The sequence below is a fragment of the Diceros bicornis genome, chromosome 8 (genome assembly GCF_020826845.1).
Source record: "Diceros bicornis minor isolate mBicDic1 chromosome 8, mDicBic1.mat.cur, whole genome shotgun sequence".
Lineage (NCBI taxonomy): Eukaryota > Metazoa > Chordata > Mammalia > Perissodactyla > Rhinocerotidae > Diceros > Diceros bicornis.
Window position 1 is genome coordinate 13,095,323 of NC_080747.1, and position 21,033 is coordinate 13,116,355.

Sequence of the window (21,033 nt, forward strand, 5' to 3'; positions counted from 1 at the left end):
TAAAAAAAAGTTTATGTATCCCAGCATCAAGAAAATCTGACCAAAGAAAACAGACAAAAATAATCACCCATTAAGAAATTTGTCCTTGAGATTTGAAAGGACTGATTTTCAAAATAATGAAAAGGGCATAATGGCATTTAGAGTAAAGATTAAATACTGATCAGAGAAAGTAGAAGTAGTGGTATTAGAATAAAACTTGAGCATTGGGAACTTGGAGAATTTAAGCGGGAATTTTGCATACTAGAGTGATGTGGAGGCCCCATGCCATATTTCCTTTCATTTCCTCAATGCATTCAACTCTCCTGCTCTTTAGATTTCATGGTGAAGTTCTAGGTAGTGACTTTGAAAATGAATCACACATTTATTTTTTCTAGATGCTGTACGGCAAGTGAATTCATCTGAGTTCTATTGCTTTTTTTTTTGGTGTCATTCAAAATCTAGTCATCCATTTACCAACCTCCCATCCACCAACCATCCACTCAAGAGACATTTACTGGGTGCATATTGTGATCTAGACCTTGTGAGGCTCTAGAAATACAAGATAACTGATCTGTCTTCAGGTTGCCCTGAGGCTAGTGCAGGAGATAGAAGAGTGGAGTGACAGTTCTTATACAGGACCTGCCAAGAGCTAAACAGGAGACCATGAGCACAGAGCTCCAGGGGCACTGGGGAGAGGCAGCTGCCCCAGGTGAGAGTCAGAGAGAGATTCTCAGAGGAGGTGATGGAGGAATGAGTCCTGAAGGATGAGAAGGAGGTAGCCTGGGAAAATTGGATGGGAAGTGAAGGGTAGGAACAGTGTTCCTGGCAGTGAGTCATACTGTGCCAAGGCATGCAGGTAACCAATTCAGGGATATGCAGGTGGTTTGTGTGGCTATGAGATGGAGCATGAGATGGGGAAGTGGTGTGGGGCAAGACTGGGAAGCAGTAGGAAGGCCTTGAGTGCCAAGGTAAGAAGCAGAGCGATCAACTAGTGCATTGGAAACTGTAAACAGTCCAATTTGAGTCATCTGCTTAGAGCAATGAGGATGGAGTATCCTCAAGGATATTAGGAGAGGAGAAACATTGTGGGATGACCCGAGGTCCCCGGTGGAGGTTGGACAGTGTGAACTGGAAGCAGACCTATCTATAACAGTATCGTTTACTCCTTGGGAATGAGAATGTGTCATTCTTGTAAACACCCTGCCCCATCCCTTTTGTGCCTTGTACATAGCAGATGCCACCAAGATATCTCTCGGTTAGATGATTGGCTTAAAATTTAAAAACAAAACCAAACTACCCCAAATCCTCAAGGAGGTTGACAACTGTATAAACCAATGTTGTCCCTGCAGCGTGTGGAGCAGGCGAGGATTGCCCACTCTGTTGCTAATGGGTGATGAATGAAAATGGCACATTCCACCATGGCCATCCTGGAAGTTTGTGGGGTTTTCTTTTAAATGCTTAAGGACATGATTTCTGCATTACCAACCTCCATTCTCTTTATGGGATAAGAAATGAAATAGACATCAACTGGGTTGTTTTTTCAATTTTAAAATCTTATTCTTTAAAGCTATTTAAAGAAAACAGTTACTGCATACAGTAAACATTCACATACAAGAATTGCACTTAAGAAATTTGAAATGATGGCAATTTCAAACTCTGAGTTAGAAAGGGCTTTCACTTTGACTAAATGAAAGGTGAGAATTAAAGAAAAAGGATCAGACTCCTGGGTGTGTTGACCCACGAGAACTCTTCTCCTAAGCTCTGAATCCAAGGGATCCAATGAATGACTCAATTCTGCCCAAGAGAGAGGACCAGAGACACTTATGACAGCACACTGGGCAAAGAGATGGGAGCACCACATGAATTTATCTCACCAGAATCCAGTGAGGAGGGTGTTACAGCTTGTTTCCCAGATAAGGAAACTGAGGCTTAGAGTGGTCAAGTGACTTATCCAGGGTCATATAGTTAGCAAGTGGTTGTCCTCACATACATATTCTTGTCTGCCTTACCCCCAAGCCCAGGCCCCAGCATGAGGTGCTTCCTCTGACCATGCTGTGTTCTTGCTGGAACAAAACCCTCTCTAGAGCTGTACCACGCAGCTAGGCTGTACATTTTGGATCATAACACCTGCCTTGTCTCGATACCTAAAACAAACTTAAAACTTATACTTTAGCTATATGAAACTGCCTAGAGTTCCCCAAACCCACCAACTTTCTCCATCCTTCTCTGATGTCCCTTATGGTGGACACTCTGTCTAGACTGTCCTCTGTCTTGTCTGCCTGAGACCACCTACTCATCCTTCAGAATCAATTCAAGGGCCATCTCCTCCTGAAGACTTTGAGCCTCCCACCCCGACCTTGCAACAACCTGTCCCTCTGTTGTGCCTGGAGTCAGACCATGGGTTCAAATCCTTACTCTGCCACTCCCCAGATCTGTGACCTTGGGAAGTTACTTCTCTGTGCCTCAGTTTCCTCACCTGCAAAATAGGACTAAAAAGAGTCCCTACTTCATTAGGTTTTTTTGTGAGTATTTAAAAAAGCGACTCCCTGCAAAATACATAGCAGCAGTGCCTGGTACACAGTGAGTGCTCAATAAATGTTAGAAATTATGCTTCTCACTGGACCTGGGACAGATTTGTCTCCCAGCACGTATTTGTTTTTCATTCTCACCTACTAGGCAGTGATCTCCTTGGGGGCAGCAGAGATCTGGCACAAAGAAGGTGTCTAATAAATGCTTGTGGAATGAACGATGAATAAATGGGCAAAGCGCATCTGGTAGGAACCGACAAGGCTCCACCACCAGGTCCCATTGACTTGATGCCCCAGTGCCCATCACACTGCACCTACCTTCCTGTGGTTGCTGGACTGTATCTTTTTATGAAATGCCAGGGGGATGTTAGGACCTGCTGCTTTCTAGCAAAGGTGGCAAAAAACGCATTTCTGAATTCCTAGCTCCTTCTCAGTCTAGGTCTCTAGTTCTCTCACCAGAATGCACTGACTGAGTGGTGCCATCAACCCACATTAGGAAACAGCCCCCCTCCCCAGGCGATGGTGGACACATTTTGTGAAATGCACTACCCAGTTTCCTGGAATGCCTAACAGCCACGTAGCAATGACTTCCTCACTCTGCAGGCCCGTTCCCAGCCCCAGCCTGGATAACTACCACAGGAACACTCAACCAGCACCTGCAGCCTCCCAGAGGTCACGGGGGCGGCCTCCAGAGAAAGTGTGACCACACCTTATCAGCGCGCCATGCCCACTTGGCAACCTCTAGCTGCTGTTCCACTGGGACCAGGGAGCCAGCCACTGTCACAGCTCGTAGAACAGCGCACCTCCAGCCTTGTTATGCTGGGAGGCCACGGGAGGCAATGGCAGGCAATTTGACAACTCAAATCAAATGACAACAGCTGTTCTGTTGTCACTTCAAAAGCATCGGGTCACCAGAGTCCCCTCCAAAGTGCTGGCAGGCGAGCGTCGGTGAGCAGCGCTATCATCTGCATTCACAAGCTCCAAAGCTGGGCCACCAAGCTTCGCCTGTTCCTTCCTCCAATTACAAGAGCCACCTCGGTCAGCTCTGTGCACTCCCCCACTGCAGGCCTCCGTGAGAATGATTCTGGATTTCGTGGGAATAAATGGATTTGTTTTGGTGAAGGCAGATGACTATAATTGTTTACTTTCTGAACTGCTTAATTTTGTTACTTGAAAGTACAACATTTTGAAATTTCAGATGTCTGGAGTATTTAAAACCTTCATCCCTCTTTTCTAAAGCAGGATGCATTGATTTTTAAGATTCTTGTACTGATTTAGAAGGCCTTGGATTACTATTTACCCATATACCTCTTTGACCTCTTTTTCTGATACGGGGTGTGGTTATTGAAACTCCTCAATAGCTCTATTTAAACAATACTTCAGATGACCTTCTGAGGCTGGAGCCGAGGCCCGGTTCCTCAGAGGGATGGGGGAGCTCCAAGTTTTAAAGCAATTTTACAAATGAATGCATTTTGTGACTGCTCAGCTGTCTTACAAATATTAGATGATAAGAATACCAGAGAAATCTTAGCTCCCAGTTCTAAACTGAAGAAATAACATTTGTTTATCATTCTTGGTGACCACTAACCAGGCCAGATCTCATCATGCAAGCCCATGTGCCATGGTTTTGGCCACTGAGTTTGAGACTCTGCTCAGCTGTGACCTGCCAAGTGGCCCATGGCTGCCCTGAGGAGTTGTTGCTGGGAAGTATGGTTTCTATCCTGACCCCCTTCCTGAGACCAAAGGATCCTTCCCTGGGCTCTCACAGGCCTTGCCCATCCCTCCTTGACAGCACACCTCACTGGAACTGTAGCTGGCCATGCCCCACCAGCCTCACCCACCAACCCGCGAGCACTGCCTTAGAAAGGAGGCCACGTCTTCTCCATGATGAAGGCCTAGCACTGGGCACACTGCCAGGAAGATAGTGGGCTCAATAAAAGTGTCCTGAACCAATCAATAGATGAATAAGTGATCAAGGGAGTAAACAAAGGAAGGAACGGAGGCAGGAAAGATCAAACAGCTGCTGAACCAGGATGCATGTGCTGGGGAAATTAAGCATCGTTAGGTGGACTCAGAGTGAGAGGAGAGAGACACCATGTTGCTCTAAGTGGTTCCAGTATGAAGAACACTGACGGGCACGTAGTAGGGCTCAATAAATTATGACAACGAACACTAACTGGGCTCTGTCTGTCCCCAAGCATCCTGTGCTAAGCCTCTTACCTGGATTGTCTCACTTAATCTTCATGCTAAACCCTATCAGGAGCTGATATTACCTTTGGCAAAGTGGATTAAGCATGCAGCGATGGATGCTGACTCCTCTGTCAAGGCAGGAACGACATGATGCAATTCCTATCAATATCCTCATTGTACATTCTTCCAGGAGAGGCAGCAGAGTTTTGCCCTGGAGCACATGGATTCTAGAGCAGACTGCCTGAGTTCAAGTCCCAGTTCTGCCACTTGGTGGTGTAAAGCTGGGCGACTGACTTCACTTCCTCACACTCTCTGTGCCCGGCTCTCTTATGGGGATGGTGCTGGTGTACATGGGCCTTTGGGAAGACTAGTTAAGTCAGGGCGTGCATGTACAGCACTGCATGCAGCAAGCACAACACTTAAGTGGGAGCCTTTGAAATGCTACTTGATATTGTCCAGACCCGTAAATAGTTTCCTTACATCATTGTCGGGAGAGGGGTTAATACCATTCTCTCCCTTTGCAGGTATGATCTCTTCAGTCTTTGAGAGCTAAAATCAGAGAACTGAAGGACCTGGGGACCAGGCGGGCCTTGTTGATCCCAGAGTGAAGGTCGTCATTTTACTGATGACAATAAGAGGAGCTGGGGGCGAGAGGAGAGGAAATTCAGCATTTGTTTATCTGTGTTAAATGCAGCTAAAAGATGTAATCAAGATCCTGTCCAAGATCTCACTAGAGGGTTAGTGACCAAGTCTAGGATAGACTCCAAAGTCCCAGATTCCTATGCGGGGTCGGCTGAGGACACATAGTGTGGAACTTCTTCATCTGCCTGAGGAGAGGCATCTTCAGATGGTTTAAACTAAACCTCGCACGGTCTCTGACAAAATGAAATGCCCAGCAGTGTAGAGCAGCCATCTGAATTCCTGCTGATAGAACAATGCCACAGACCCTTGCTTCCCCAGGTCTTGCTACCCACCTCCACCCCACAGAGGGGCCAGTTCTGAATGCAGAGCCTGGAAGTTTGGGAGAACATTGCCCCAGATACTCTAGTTGGGAGCACTTGCCAGTTGACCCACCCTCCTGGGAAGACTCTGGTTTCCCTCTGAGCAGGGACCAGGGGGCTGTTTAGTGAAGAACAACCAGGTTCAGGGCTGCCAAAATGGTGAGGGTGCTGGGGTGAGGTGCAGGGGGGGGGTGAAGCTGATTCTGCCTCTTGCCACACATGGATTTGGCTCTGGGGCATCTTGGCTGGTTTGGGAGAGGACTCTTGTCTCTCTACCCAAGAAGAGACCCTACCATCCTCATCTTTAATCCTTTCAGAGGCTCCTGGCCCAGTAGCCGGGCCATCCGGTTGCTCCAAGACCTGGCTCCTAACTAACTTTCTCTCCTGCTTCTCTTGGCTTCTTGCTTCATGTCCCAGCATCATCAAACTGCCTGGAATTCCATCCCCTAATCCATGCTCCTTCTTTTCTCTCTAATGGAAATGTCCTTCCTGCCCTCTTCCCCTGGTTTTCCTTTATTCATTCTTTCACACTCAGTTCAGGCATGATCTCCTCCATGAAGCCTTCTCTGACTGATTCTTCTGAGATGTCTCTGTTTTGTATTCCTATAATTCCATCTGGAAACTTCTATCATAGTAGTTACCATTTTGTATATAATGTTCTCTCTTTATGGGTCTGACCCTCATAGGAGTGAGTTTCTTGATGGCAGAGACCATGACTTTTGTCTTTGAACCTTCAGTGTCTGGCCCAGAGCCTGGCACATCATAATGAGTGCATGACATGGAAGCATTTGTCCAAATCATTCTTAATTCACAGAAGAGAAAGTCTAGCCAAAGCATTTCAACATTTCAACATATGCAAAAATGATTGTGTACAGAGGATTGTGAATAAAACAAAATTCACAAACGGTCACAGCACTTAAGGATAAAGAAATGATAGCATAAACTTGATGATGGGGTTGATGATGGGGTAGGGGCCCTGGAGAAGTGAATGCTATACAATGACAACGAAGGAACTCAGCAACTCAGAGGCAAAGGAATGTGGAATGTGGCCACTGTCTTCTTGTTGATTCTGGAGGACAATGCTCTCTTTATGAAGGAAACCATATCCTCTACCTGCAACGTGGCAACAGCAATTCCACACTAAAAACCAGTGTGATCTACCCTGTTAGACCAAATTCAGAGGCTATAACTATTATGTAGGCAGAGAATTTTGCCTAATGATTAGTTTTTTTAAAATAAAAACTGAATTTACATCCAAACCATAAAATCTGTTACATGTTACACAGAGAATCCCCTAGAAGTCTTAGAAATAAATGTCTGTGTTACAGCAGTGGGTTGAATTTCTTCAGGATACTCTGGAGGGCACATTGAATCTCTTCAGGGGTGATGGTCCCTAAGTGGACACCCAGAGGCCATGAACTCAACAATAGTACATTATAAACTTGAGACAACCAAAAGGGACATAGTGTCAAAGCATTTTATGAGACAGACATCGCTAACTGGTGAATAATTAATTCCAAGAGTCATACAAATGTAGAGAGGAAGCTCAACTCTGAAAAAGTCTAGGTTTGATGCTTTGTTAATTAAGCCCCATCTTCCGCTGACCACACACACACACACACACACACACACACACACACACACACAGTGGTACAAGACATACACATTGTGCTATATTACCTCATTTTAACTCCTTGGTTCAAGATACATATAAACCTCTAAAGTACTTTTCAAACTCACCAGGAAATGTAATCATCCCACTGGTCTTACCCTGAGGTAGTTGAGGGTGAAATTTGTCAGTCCCATCCTGGTGATGTTTTTGGACAGCTGATCCAGGACCTGAGGATCTTGTGCCTAAACAGGAAAAAAAATCATATATTTTATCCTTGTAGGATGGTCCCCAAAGAGTCTTAGCTATAGCTGCTAAGAAATGCAATCTTGACATTGTTGATTTTTTGCGGAGGAGCAGGTTGTTGGAGATAATTTAATTTACATTTTGAAGACACTTACATGTAACGCTCAAGGACATTTTTGGATCAATGGTGCAAGACCTGTTGCCAGGGAGAACCAAACTGAGTCAGACGTGCTTCCGGACCTTGGGAGAAACAACTTTACTTCCTCTGTGAGAGGCCCTGTGTCTTCAGGAGGAGGGTCTTCAAGCCGTGCCAGAACACCTCCAGGTCCCTGGCACTCACCAAAGAAAGCGGGGCCTCTGGATTTGGCAGAGCCGTGCATTAGGACTGGCCTGTTTCCTATGGTGATAGTGTTGTTTTTCACAGCTTAGAGTCGAGGACTATATTTGAAAACTTTGCAATTGCCGTGAAATATATATATATATATATATATATATATATATATATATAATATATATACAATATATATACATTTAAGAATTCCAGCTCTCTTCCTCATTAAGCGGAGGCTAGAAATAGATGTTGTCAGCAATTTTCATCCTGCAGGACCACAAGGGTGAGCATCACATTTTCCAAAATATCAGCCACATTTAAAAGAGGGAAGTAACGTTCTATGGGCCATCCCAAATGTTCTGCTGGGCTAGAATAAAAGGAAGATTCTTTCTAGATTCCATTGTAAGAAGAGTCTCTTGGTTGATGCTCTTGTCTTTCCTTCTTTCTTAATTGGTATAAGGAAATTGAGGCTAAACAGAGAGAGACCTAAGTAAATATCCCTTTGTCTCCACGTCTGCATTCATGAGATGATCCAGGTTACACTAGCACTTTAATTCAGTCTTTTCTGTACTTAATTTTCCTCACAATGATACAACCAATTGGCTTTGTGTATGTAAGTAAAAAGCAAAATGTAGGCGAAAAGAGTCAGAGCATGTCACTTTCATGTCAATTTCTGGAAAGGGGGTCCCCTGTGGACATGGAGCCAGTGTTGACTGAACCCCTTACACGAGCCAAGAAGAGCTGGTTCTATAACTATGCATCAAGTAGTCGTGGCCGGCCTCAAGGAGATTACCTTTCAGTCGAGTGACAGGATAATAATGAATGAAAGGATATTGCTGTTGCTGCTGCTGCTAGAAGCCAGTTGCCCATACTTGCAGAGGACCTACTGTGTGCCAGGCATGTTCTATGTCCTTTACATGCATTCGCTCTTAATCCTCAAACCAATGCTCTGAGGCAGGCTCTATTACTGTACCCATTTTATAGAGGAACGACTGGAAGCCCAGAGATGTCATGTCACTTGCCTAAGGTCACACAGGAGCAGGGATCCAAACCTATGTGGTCTCATTCCAAGGCCCAGGCTTCCAACCACTGTCCTTTGCTGCTTCTCTGTCTATTTTGAGAATAATAAGTGTGGCTACTCCAGACTGCTTCAAGGAGAGTGGAGTATTTGAATTGGGCTTTGAAAATTGAGAAGGACTTGGAGCACGGATTGGCAGAAAGAATGGAGCGGGAGAGTGGGGGTGCCACAGCAGAAAGTACAAGGTCAATGGTAAGGGTAGGGATGAGACTAACCAGCCAAGAGAGGGTTGAGGACAGAAGCCTGGGGAGGCAGCCTGGTGGTGGATAGTTGGGAGACAGATGGCTTATCAGCCTGGGTTCTGGAGTCAGAACCAGCTGAGCTGAAATCTTGATTTGCCACTTTCAAGCTGAAAAACATTGGGCAACTTATTGCACCTCTCTGAGCCTCAGTTTCCTCACTTCTAACATAGGAATAATGATAACTTACCTCTCTGAATCACTGAGAGGGTTAAATATAATGTGTACAAAATGATTAGCCCAAATCCTGGCATAGAAAACACCCAATAAATGCTAGCTACTGTTATTGTATTCTGTTTTGATTGTGCAGGGTCTTAAAAATCAGGCTCGTTAAGTCTGATTTTGCGCCAAAGTTTTTTCACAGAAACTGCTGCATCGTGCATTACGGAAGAGCGATTTATTTAAATCAATGCCTTTTGACTCCTTCTTAAGGGACTGCCCCTGACTAGTTCTAATCAAGTCTTACCTTTAAAACATGTCTCTAGATTGGCATCAAATCCCCCCTTGCACCCAGTTGGTGCTCAATAAATTGATGTGATTTACGGCCAGATGAAACTGAGAGAACTCCCAATACTCCACTTCACTCCTCCACCGTGGTTGGGAAGGGCGCTGACACTGATCTGAGGCACAGGAGCCCACGTCTTGTCAGATGGTTCTAATCAAAACTGGAAACTGTTTTTCTTACTTCTTGTTTTATTTCTTTCCTCAGTTATACGTAACAGGTTTATTAGCCCAGGCAGAGCCGTACTTGATAATGACTGAATGGAATTTAAGAAAAGTACAAACTGTTTATTGAGGTAACCTCAATTTAGAGTTTAAAATAATAAAGTCTCAAAAAAAGTCTCACAATGCACCAAACTGAGAAACAAAGGAGGGAAAAAGACCTGTGGATTAAAACGGTTGAGGGAAAAACTCAAAATTTAGAGTTAATTCCCTACAGTGTGAAGACTGCTGGAGTTCTTTCATAGAGAGAGAACTGAGCTTTTCCTCCTTGAATGAAATGAGAGGATAACAGGAAAGAAATGAGACAGAAATTGAATTACTTACATGCATGGCTAGAATGCTTCTTGGGACTAACTCTCTGTATTGTCTAATTGTAAAGTGCCATGTTTTTATTCTCATGAGATCATCAAAGGTGAACTCCAAGATCAGTCTGCCTTCTGTACACACCTGGAAGTGACAAACAACACACTCATTTGTTATGTACTTTGTGAACGCCGCATTTTGTAACTCACACGTCAGCCACAGCAGCGTGGTCTCCCTGACTATCCTTGGACGGCCTAGGATCTTGACAAGTGTAAGCTCTAGAATCAATGAGTTCAAAAGACAGCACAGCTGCTTACTAGCCATGAGCTATTAGTAACTCGACTAGTTACTACCGAAACTCTGTTTATAAATATGAGGACAAAAGCCATCTTATAGTGATATTATGCCAAAAACTCCTGGCCCACGGTATGTACCCCCAAAATGGCGCTCTCTCACCTCTTTTTTCCCCCAATTTCATCATCTTTGTACCATAGGAGGTTGGGCTCTGACTTTAATCTTGGTAATCCTACTCTGGGAGAAAGTATCTACTAACATTATTCATGCTTATGTGTGAGTTACTATAAGGTTACCCAACCAGAGGAAGTTTTCATTTCCAAAGAGAAGTTCTAGAGGGCAACGCTTAACCTGAGGCCACAGATACCAGTTATTAACATGTGGAAAATAGAGGCACATTTAGAGTGTATTCCTTGAATCACATCATATCAGCCATGACAAATTCCGCTTGCGTAAAGGGCCAGCCTTTGGCGGGTAGGGACAAATTTATCTTTCTAAGAAAAATATCTATTAATAAAAAATAATAGAATTTCTGAGGCTCTCTTCTTTGATAGAGTCATCAGTGATAGGGTAGCATTTTTATCCTCTTTTGATATTCAGATCATTTTTAGCATGTAGTTCCTATTTTATTTACCTTTCCTTTCACTGTTAATGACTTTGAAATGGTGGAAAATGCTGGGCAATTTCACACCATTGAGCCTATTTCAACTACAAGAAAGGAAGTGTTGGTAGTATATTGGTCCAGTTTAATAATTATAACTCATTATTCAGTCCACGTTTGCCTTAGAGAAGCAGTGCAAAACAGTGGATGGAGGCTTTGGCATCAGAAAGCTCCAGATTTGAATTCTGACTCTACTCATGTTGGAACTTTAGGAAAATCAAATAAATTACCTAAGTTCCAAATGAGGATAATAATATCCTTATGTAGGGTTTCTGGGAAAATACATTAAATGAAATTGTGTACGTAGATTGCCTAGTATTGCACCTGGCACACAGTAGGATGACAATAAATGACAGGACTAATGACAAAAAAAAATGCAACCAAAGAACACAGAACCCTAGACCAGTGGTTGTCATACTGTGCTATCTGAGACCTAAGGGTTCATGAAGGGTGTCTTAGGGCTCTGCTGGGAAGAGCTTAGCCTCCACCTGGACTCTAGATCCCCACTCATTTTCTCGATTCAACCAGAGCATCTTCAGTTTTATCTGTTTTAATATATTGGGCTTCTGATCAAACCTTTTTGGAGAGAGATTTCCTATGATAAACACAAACGTGCAAGACTTTGAAAGTCACGACACTACATAATTTTTTGAGAAAACATAAATAACATAAATTAAATCAATAGGGGATACGATCATTTCTAAAACTATAGTCCATGAAGTTAATTAGCAATTTCTATCAACCCTTTATGAAATATTAATTTTCCTCTTTGGGAATTTAATACAAAAGGCCACTATTTATTGAGTTCCAACTATGTCCTAGCCACTGGGTTAGATGATTTCTATTCACTCTAAGATAATATTTTCTTTAAACAAGCCACAAATATCAGCACATGAGAATTAGTAATGTGTTGATATGGCACTACTTAAGAAAGATGCTATTAATGTGTGCCATTTTCATTTTATCAAAGATCTCAGAAGCACTACAAGATAATTATTAATAATCTGGGTGAAGACCTCTACTCAAATCCTATTAGCAGAATCCATGGGTAATTTCAGGTATTTGGGCACCTTGCTCCAAAACTCCTCAGTTGAGTGGTCTTCGGAGCCTTGTTTCTGGCATCTTAGCCACGAGAGTTGAGCACATTGAAATGGGGGAAGTCTTCAGTGTCCCCAAACAACTCCTCTAGAGCATCGTCAGACTTGGAATTAATTTACCAAGGTTTTCAAAAGAGTTGCATGGAGATTAAGCCCCCTAATTCCCTCTGCGGTGTTAGCATGACAGAAGCCACCTGCAGTGAAGGCTTTCACAAAAGGGAGGTAACTACAGCCAGCCAGTGACAGCGAAAGGTCTTGACAATGCAAGACAGGGATGCTTGGACACTATCATCCTTTTTTTTTCCTTAAAGAAAGGGGATTATTGGATGCTTAAACAAATATTAGCCCAGTTAAATGTCATTTTTTTTGTTATCTAAGCTATTTGTTTTGTGTTTATGAACCACAAACCCAGGGCAGATGGAGATTCAAGTTTACTTCGACTGGAATAGAATTTCATAATGGAAAGGCATGGATATATTCCTTCTGATGAATTACTCAACTGGAGCATCTGTAAGGTCAAGTTAAATTGTATTCTTTGTTTACTATGATCTAGTAAACCAGTTGAGGACCCTCTTGCAGTCAAATTGTCATAGGCCTACAAAAGTGAAAATTGCAACAAGCCTTGGACTCCTCCTATCTCTCTCAAAACCAAGAAATCAGCTTTATCCAGGGCATATCATATGCAAGAAAGGAATCCTTAGAATTGAATCTGAGTTGACTGTGTTGGGTGTTTTCTTTAAGGAAAATTAAATGACTTCCTTGAATGAAAGGATGGAGGAGAATTTGGTCACCGCTGGTCTTCCCCAAGTAATTATACTCAGAGCCTCCTCAGAAGCTCTAGGCAGACTCTCTGCCTCCTGCACCCATCACGGAAGTTAAAGGACACTGAAGGCTTTGTGATTTATTTTATATGCAACAATCAGCAAATGGAATAGAGGTGCTTAAGAAAAAATATGTATATTCTTTGTTTGGATATGGTAAAAAACAGGCATAGCTTATAATGGGGAATTAATGTTTTCTCTTTTCAGAAAAATTCTGTGCATTCCTCTTAATCAATACAATTAATGTCACTTTTATCTAAAGTTGGCCTTTTTTTTTAAGGCTGCCTTTCACTTGGAATCCAAAATCAAAAGGGTCCCCAATTAAGAAAACATTTTCTGTTGTGCTGAATTCATGTTACCGTACTGTGAGCTCTGACATTTTGTTTCTGTGGTAACCAAAATCAGCTGATTAGTTGGCATGGCAACAGAAAAGATGTAATCCCAGCAGACACACTCTAATCAATGCCCCCAGCACAGATGGTCTCCGGAGGATCAACAAGAAAGAGGCTGGCAGGCATTCAGCGGATCACGTGCTAGCTTGAGACTAGGCCAGGAACAAGAGAACTAAAAAAGAACATTTCTCAAACTAACCGGTAGCTTTTTAACCCTTTTCTTTCTTTGACTAATAGTAAAGCAATATGGACCATGTAGTTGTATAATACAATGATTCTTATATAGCTTTTATGAAATAAAATGTGCTTTTTAGGTGGGAGTGTTTATTTCATTTTTCTGGTCTTTATGCTTGGAACAGCATGCATGGAATAGTAAGCTTTTGAGTTAACAGCTGCGTAAAGCTAGTTGTATTTTACTTGGAAATACTTCACATGTAAATGCATATATATATATGCACACACACTTACATTAGAGCAATACCATCCTTGATATTATAATAATTCATTTAGAGTCGGGATAAGAGTAGCAACGTATAAATCTTGGAGTATAACGTGTATACAGGCCAAGGAAAGAATGAACTAACTGTCACGGACATGAAGGAGTATTCATATAGGAAAACTGGTGGGTGCACTTCCACGGTACTTTTCTATAGTAGTAAATAATTCATAATAAATAATTAAGACCAGAAAAAATATGTCTGTGTTTATGGAAGTGATAAGGTGTCCAGTAATGGCTGTAATTATTGTTCCAGTTTGTAAAACCTCAAAGTAACCCAACATGTACCCCAGAGAGGGCTCCTCTCAGCATCTGCCAGGATTCACTCCCCTCAAATATAATTCGAGGGTCGTTAATGCTGAAAACCTTGATGATTGCTCTTCTGATTATTAAGCCTTGTTTTCAATTTGATTTGAAATTGAATACAGAAAAGAAAGGCTTCATAAAATGTGTTTTAAAATTCTAATTACATATTTATCCATAATCTATAATGTTCCTAGGATCAGGAAATTGCAAAATGTGCACTATACTCCTGAGGAATATTAAATATTACTGTTGATTAGGACTGCAGCTGATTTTTGATTCACCAGTTGACCAAATTTTCATAAAAGCAACTCAGAACCACTGGGTCAAATGCTATTTGGGGAATTAGAGTTTATTGATAGTCTAAATTAGAGCAATGTGATACTGCCTACACACAATGTGCTAAGTAATGCCATGGGCTAATAGCAGACTCCCCTTTAAAAATAAAGCATCCGTTTCCAAACTGTTTTTCTTTGTGATACTGAAAGGTCATTAGCCCACTGTTTTATACTAAATAGTCATATTATTTTGTTCCATGAAGATGAGTTATTTTTAATTAATATGAGAACAAAAGAAAAATCAGAAAGATTCTTTGGGTAGTATAATAATCACCAACGAGAAAAAAAATGAATCCTTTAGAATTTTCTAAAAATAAATGTGCATAATTAGCATCTGGACTAAGTCCACACAGCTAAGTTACATTTCCCAGAAAGTGATATTTTTCATCACAATATGGAAATATTCATTACAAGAGTTGGCAAATGCATTGCTGGGGAGTAGAGTCAGATGGGTGATCTAAATAATTGAAGCTTGAGGCTGAGAGAGCTGAGTTCAGGCGAAGGCTCAGGTCCTCCTGGTGGGCGCCCTGGACGTCTGAACAAACCACTCAGCCGTCAGAGAGGGGAGAATTCCGGGATGAGGAAGAATGCTGCAGAGGAGAGCCTCAGTGTCTGGATTTCAATGAAAGAAGTACTTTATCAATTCATCAGACGAATGGGATTCGTTTTGATATAAAACCAGTCCTGAATGTACAGCACTATATCTTCAGAGCAACTGACTCTACTCATTTATCAAAAGTTTTGGCCTGAGAAAGAAAGAAATCGAGGAAATATGTAAAAGAACTACTACAAGATGCATTTTTATTTTCAGTGGCTACAGGCATTGGAAGTAGCTCCTTCATTATGGCTAAGTTTTATTTAATTACTATGGATTTTTTTCCCTTAAAGCATAAGGAATTGATATGTTTTTCTTCAATTATCTAAAAGGAACACTAAGCCTAGACAAAAAAATGATAATGAAGCAGCAGAGAAATGCTTTCTCTGAAGTGCTCAGACTTTGTAACACTCGAAATGGGTTTTATTATCCATCTGATCCACAAGATTATGTAAATGTTTTGTGTCTCCAAAATGAAGTGAGGCATGGACGGATCCAACCGAAATCCAGGTGATCATTCCCTTTCACAAAGCAAAATTCTTCCCAGCATGGACTTCTGCATCCTCTGGGAATCTTCTTTGCCCCTGAATGACAACCTTCCTCTCTGCTCAACTGCTAAAAAGGAGGAAAGAGAAAAACCCAACTCCTGTTCCACATTTAAAATATCTTTGACAAAATCAAGATTCCACAAAACCAATGGCATTTGATGATTTACTTTTGCATTTTATAATCATTTCATTTGCCTTTGGTTTTCTATACCATCGTGGGCACCGGAAAGATTAAACTGCACTAAAAAAACCAAAGAATACTTTAAATAATAAACATTTTATTTTTATTCTTTCAGCAAAATTGTGCTTAAGTAACAAACATATTCAGTTTTATAATTTTGGCTTTTGCAGTTAGCACTAGTAATTCTACTTGTCTTAACTATAGAGAGAGGGTTGTCGTTTATGTTTTCAACTAAAAGAGATAGCTGCTATCATTAATATTACAAATTAATTTCACATTGAGTCTTAGTTTGCCGGAGTCTATGACTAAATATCTGTTCTTACTAATTTTCCTACTTGGGAGAAGATGTAAAGGGATTGTACGTAGCGTTCCAGAAAGGTCTATGCCCAGAGGGAATGCTCCCTATGTTAATTGTTTGTGTATGGGAAGGATCATAGGTGTAGAATGTACAGAAGATGGAGTTGATCCTCTATCTGTTCTCTCCTTCATCTCACATCCTTCATAGGACATTGAATCCTGCCTCAAAGATTGTATGACCTACTCCTCCACCCATCCTTCCTTCCCCTACGTTTCTCATTTTCTCTTTAATAACCAACTTCTGCCTCTACTGTGCTCATTTGCCGACTAACCAATCATAGAACTTCTTAGAATTTGGGGAAACAACCTTTAAACTCTGAATTCCTTTATTTCATTTATATTTTTATGTTCCTTAAAGATTATTAACTAGTTGAGTTGTATTGATTTTTAGCTGATTTTTTTCCCTGTTTGTTAACATTTGCATTTAGCTTTAAAAAGTGTTTAATTTTAATAGCAAAACACAAATACTGCCCACATAGCAATGGGAGAATATTCCTTTAGCTCTAGAAGACCTTTTGTATAAAAACTAAAATTCTAATGTAGCAATCTGAGTTTAACAGGCAGCCTAACCTCTCCTCCTCTTAGTTTTAAGGCTCTACCGTGTTTGATTTCCTTGTGCTCCATATCACGTACACACACCTTAGAACAATGCTCACCAAGAGTCTAGCCACGTCACAAACAAAAAAGTTCATCTCACAGAGCTCAAAGTGGCTAACATGAGATAAATCAGCTCAAAGTTCCAGAAGAAAACCTTAATAATTATCCTGCAGTACACCCAGAGAAGAACAAGCCATGTTGCTGAGCCCACCCTGTACCTTGGTAAACATGGGCTTCCCGTGCTGGGTGACCATGGCACACTGGTCGCAGTCCACCGTGATGGATGAGTTGTGGTATGACTCTTTCGAGTGTTTGAGAATGTAATACAGGTCGGTCACCCCTCCTTCAAACACAGTGCTAAAGTAACGAGGGATGAGGGTCCTGCCGATAGCTGGGAGAGAAACACAGAAAAACACAAAATTAATAAAAATATCTGACTTGTTCCACATGCCCCACACCATCACCAGACCTCCAACTGGATACAAACCATCTCAGGAAACCATACCAGGAGGCAAATTTCTCTTTATAAACAGCCGTGACTCTTCTAGGTTACAGTTAATAAAATAAAATCCCCAACTATTCAAGAAAAATTTGTACAGTCATCTGTCCAGATTTTGTGTTCATTGAAAGTCAATAATGTAAGGGTTAGACTATAAAAGTCAGCCCTGGTGGTCTAGTGGTTAAGATTGGGCGCTCTCACTGCCAAGGCCTGGGTTCATTTCCCAGTCAGGGAACCACACCACCCGTCTGTCGGTTGTCACAGTGTGGCAGCTGCGTGTTGCTGTGATGCTGAAAGCTACGCCACCAGTATGTCAAATACCAGCAGGGTCACCCATGGTGGACAGATTTCAGTGGAGCCTCCAGACTAAGACAGACAAGGAAGAAGGACCTGGCCACCCACTTCTGAAAAAAATTGGCCATGAAAACCCTATGAATAGCAGCAGAGCATTGAATGCTATAGTGCCAGAAGGTGAAGGAAGGGAGCAAAAAGACCCGGCAGGGTTCTGCTCTGTTGTGCACGGAGTCACTAGGAGTTGGAATCGACTTGATGGAATTAACAACAAAGTACTTTAAAAATAATGAAAACAAACGCACTGACTACTTTGGACCTCATGTATATTCTCTAAATGAGAATTATTTTCAAAAAATAAAACACATTCAGCCCACCTGGATTTTTCAACGGATTGTTTACAGGTCAATTATCCAATCATGTTTTATCAGTAGTAATAGTAATCATAATAATATAAATTTTAATAATGTGTTGCTTTGTAGTGTGTGAAGTATTTTGGCATTCTCTCATTGGATCTTTTATACAACCCCAAGAGTGTAGGGGACTGAGACCCAAAAAGGTTATTATGAAAAAAAAGAGGTTATTAGGAATCCTTCAAAGTCATACAATTCATGAGTGTCAAATTGGGGTCCCTAACTTCAAATTTGCAAACCCTGAAACACCCACTCTTTCCAACACTGTGGCTCACACTGCTTTAACTAATGGAAGTCTTTAAAAAGTGATCTGCATCTGCACATACAAAGATATCCATACCTATGTAAATGCTGATTATTCCTTCTGCTTCTGGAGCTGGATAAGATATCTTTCTAGAATAAAAGGCCCATTTTAAGAGAACTTGATACCTTCCACTTGATCTAAATTGGTCTCTCTCATTCCATGTGTCCTGTCCTGCCCTATTTTAGTTGGAGCTATTGGTAAGTAGCTGGGTCTCTGATATATGACGCTTAGAAACAGCTAACAAGGCCTTGCTTTAGCAGAGATTTTAAATCCTCTTACAGTGAAAATCCCAACTCATAATATCAGGAATTTTGCCTATGTGCAGATTTTGAAGCAAAGTACTAAAGCACTCTCAAGCGATCCAGAGTTTTTAATAAATCTCTTACATTCACTATTTAATGCCTCCAGACAAAAATAATGTTTAAGATAAATAAATTACCAAAGAGAGCTTTAGTGAGAAAGATCGTGCAATCTTCACTTGAATGTTTTAAAATATTTAATTTCATTTTAAAAGAATCAGTGTTAATCCATTCCGTATGGCTCTATATCACTTTTGTACATGGATTTGGAAAAAAATAACTATAAAAAGAAGACCCTGCCAAACTGTTTTCTGAAGCGACCTCTAAAGAATCTCGACATGGATGACTAGTCTCTGAATAATTTATATAGTTGTTATTGGTTCATATTTATGTCAGTAAAATCAATCAACAAGTGTGTTCAAAGTATTCCAGGATCTTTGGCAATTCCATATTAAATAATCCTTATTCATACATTTCCTAATACTCCCTAATCCCCAACAATGCATGTTCATTCACTAAATATAAAATTCAAATAAGTGTAATTTGAGTCCACCATATCCTTAAACATATACATGACTTACATCATAAAGAAAACTTTGTTAATGCAAAAAACCTTACTGTACTTTGCTAAACAGATAAAGTTAATTTAATACATTTCAAATAGTCTAACTTAAAACTATTGTAAAACAGCTCTACTAATTTGACATTTTGAGATCTGTACTGTGGAGAATAAATACAAACCATAAAAATGTAGACATAGAGTGAAAATATTTCACTACAATATCCAAGGAATTGTCACATTAAAAAGTTTACTGCAAATAAACACCACTGGATTAGCCACATTACGGTTTATTCCTCATGAATCCTGTACAATTTAATTCCTTTGTGGTAGTGTTTGCTATATATTATCATCATTTTCATTCATAGTATAAGAAAAATTGAATGGGAAAAAAGTTTGAGATTTCTTAATTTTAAACCTAAAATTTTAACGACCTCTCCAACTCAGAAAATGTACAAACTATGTAGTAAATATATTGATAGAATGTGGCACAAATGACCTTGTATCAGTTTTGAGCTAAAGTTTAAGGCCTAGAAGCTTCCACTTTGTGATTGGGGGAAGTCAGTTGCTATGTACAAAGTCCAACTACTCTAAGACTGCCATACTGTGGCGAGACGCCCAACCTAACCGTGTGGAGCAGTCACGTGAAGGGGAACAGCGTCTTCCAGCCACCCACCTCAGCTGAGCTTCCAGCCAAGAGCCAGCACCGGCTCGTGTGGACTAGGCCATCTTGGAAGTGAATCCTTGAGCTCCAACTGAGCTGCCTTAAGCTGGTGTCGGATGAAGCAGAGATAAGCTGTCCCCATATGCTTTGCCGAAATTGCAGAATCATGGGTAAATAAAAGAAATGTTTGTATTTTAAGCCAACAAGTTTTGGGGCATTTTTAAAGGTAGCAGTGAATAATCATAACACCCATTCAACCCCCCGTAGGCTACAAAGACGGGCAACTTAGAATCCTTCCCTGAAAGGAAAAGGTCAGTTTTGCCATTAAAAACATGTGAATCACGAACTACAGAAGCCCGCCTACAGAGGAAAGCAGATCAGAGAGACAGAGAGTCTTGGGGACTGATTGGGCCCTCCTCTCAGCCGGGACTGAAGCCACCTCCAGTCCTTGGAGGTCCCACTTAAGTGAGATGAGCCTGCCCCTCTTCTTCTTCTTTTTTTTTTTTTTTTGCTTAAATGGGTTTGTGTTAGCTTTCTGTCATTTGCAAACGGAGGAATCCTGATTAATGCTGTCCTGTTCCTGATAAGGGAATGGGGTAGCAAACACTGACGTAAAATAAAGAGGAAGTGAAGAGAATGATCAACTGCAGGACACAGCTGAATCTCTCTGTGCAACATCCTGTGTTAGAAGCTGAGGGGGATAAAAAGATGTGTCCGAGACTGTATTAGTTTTCTACTGCTGCTGTAAGAAATTGCTACAAGCAGTGGCTTAAATTCTATTCATTTATTAATTTTCTTATAGTTCCGACAATCTGACATGGGTCTTGCTGGGCTAAACCCAAGGCATCAGTAGGGCTGTGTTCCTTTCTAGAGGCTCTAGGGAAGAACTGGTTTTCAGGCTTTTTCCAGTGTCTAGAGGCTGCCTGCATTCTTTGGCTGTGGCCCCTTCCTCCATCTTCAAAGCCAGCAATGGTAGAGGGAGCCTTCACACGGCGTCACTCTCACTTCCTCTTCTGCCTCCCTCTTCCACTTGTAAGGACCCTGGTGACTGCATTGAACCCACCCAAATAATCCAGGATAATCGATAATTTCCCTCT

The 21,033-nt window shown here is 41.3% G+C and overlaps 1 protein-coding gene across 7 annotated transcripts in view; it reads right to left on the reverse strand.

The window, feature by feature from the left end:
* LDB2 (LIM domain binding 2) overlaps nt 1-21,033 on the reverse strand; it is a 357,873-nt gene that overhangs the window by 62,317 nt on the left and 274,523 nt on the right. For all 7 annotated transcript variants that reach the window (XM_058546783.1, XM_058546780.1, XM_058546781.1 and 4 more), the window contains exons 3-5: nt 17,126-17,298; nt 10,249-10,371; nt 7,469-7,552 (exon numbers count right to left, since the gene is read on the reverse strand). In XM_058546783.1, the coding sequence (XP_058402766.1) occupies nt 7,469-7,552; nt 10,249-10,371; nt 17,126-17,298 (380 nt within the window). The remainder of the gene's footprint in view (nt 1-7,468; nt 7,553-10,248; nt 10,372-17,125; nt 17,299-21,033) is intronic.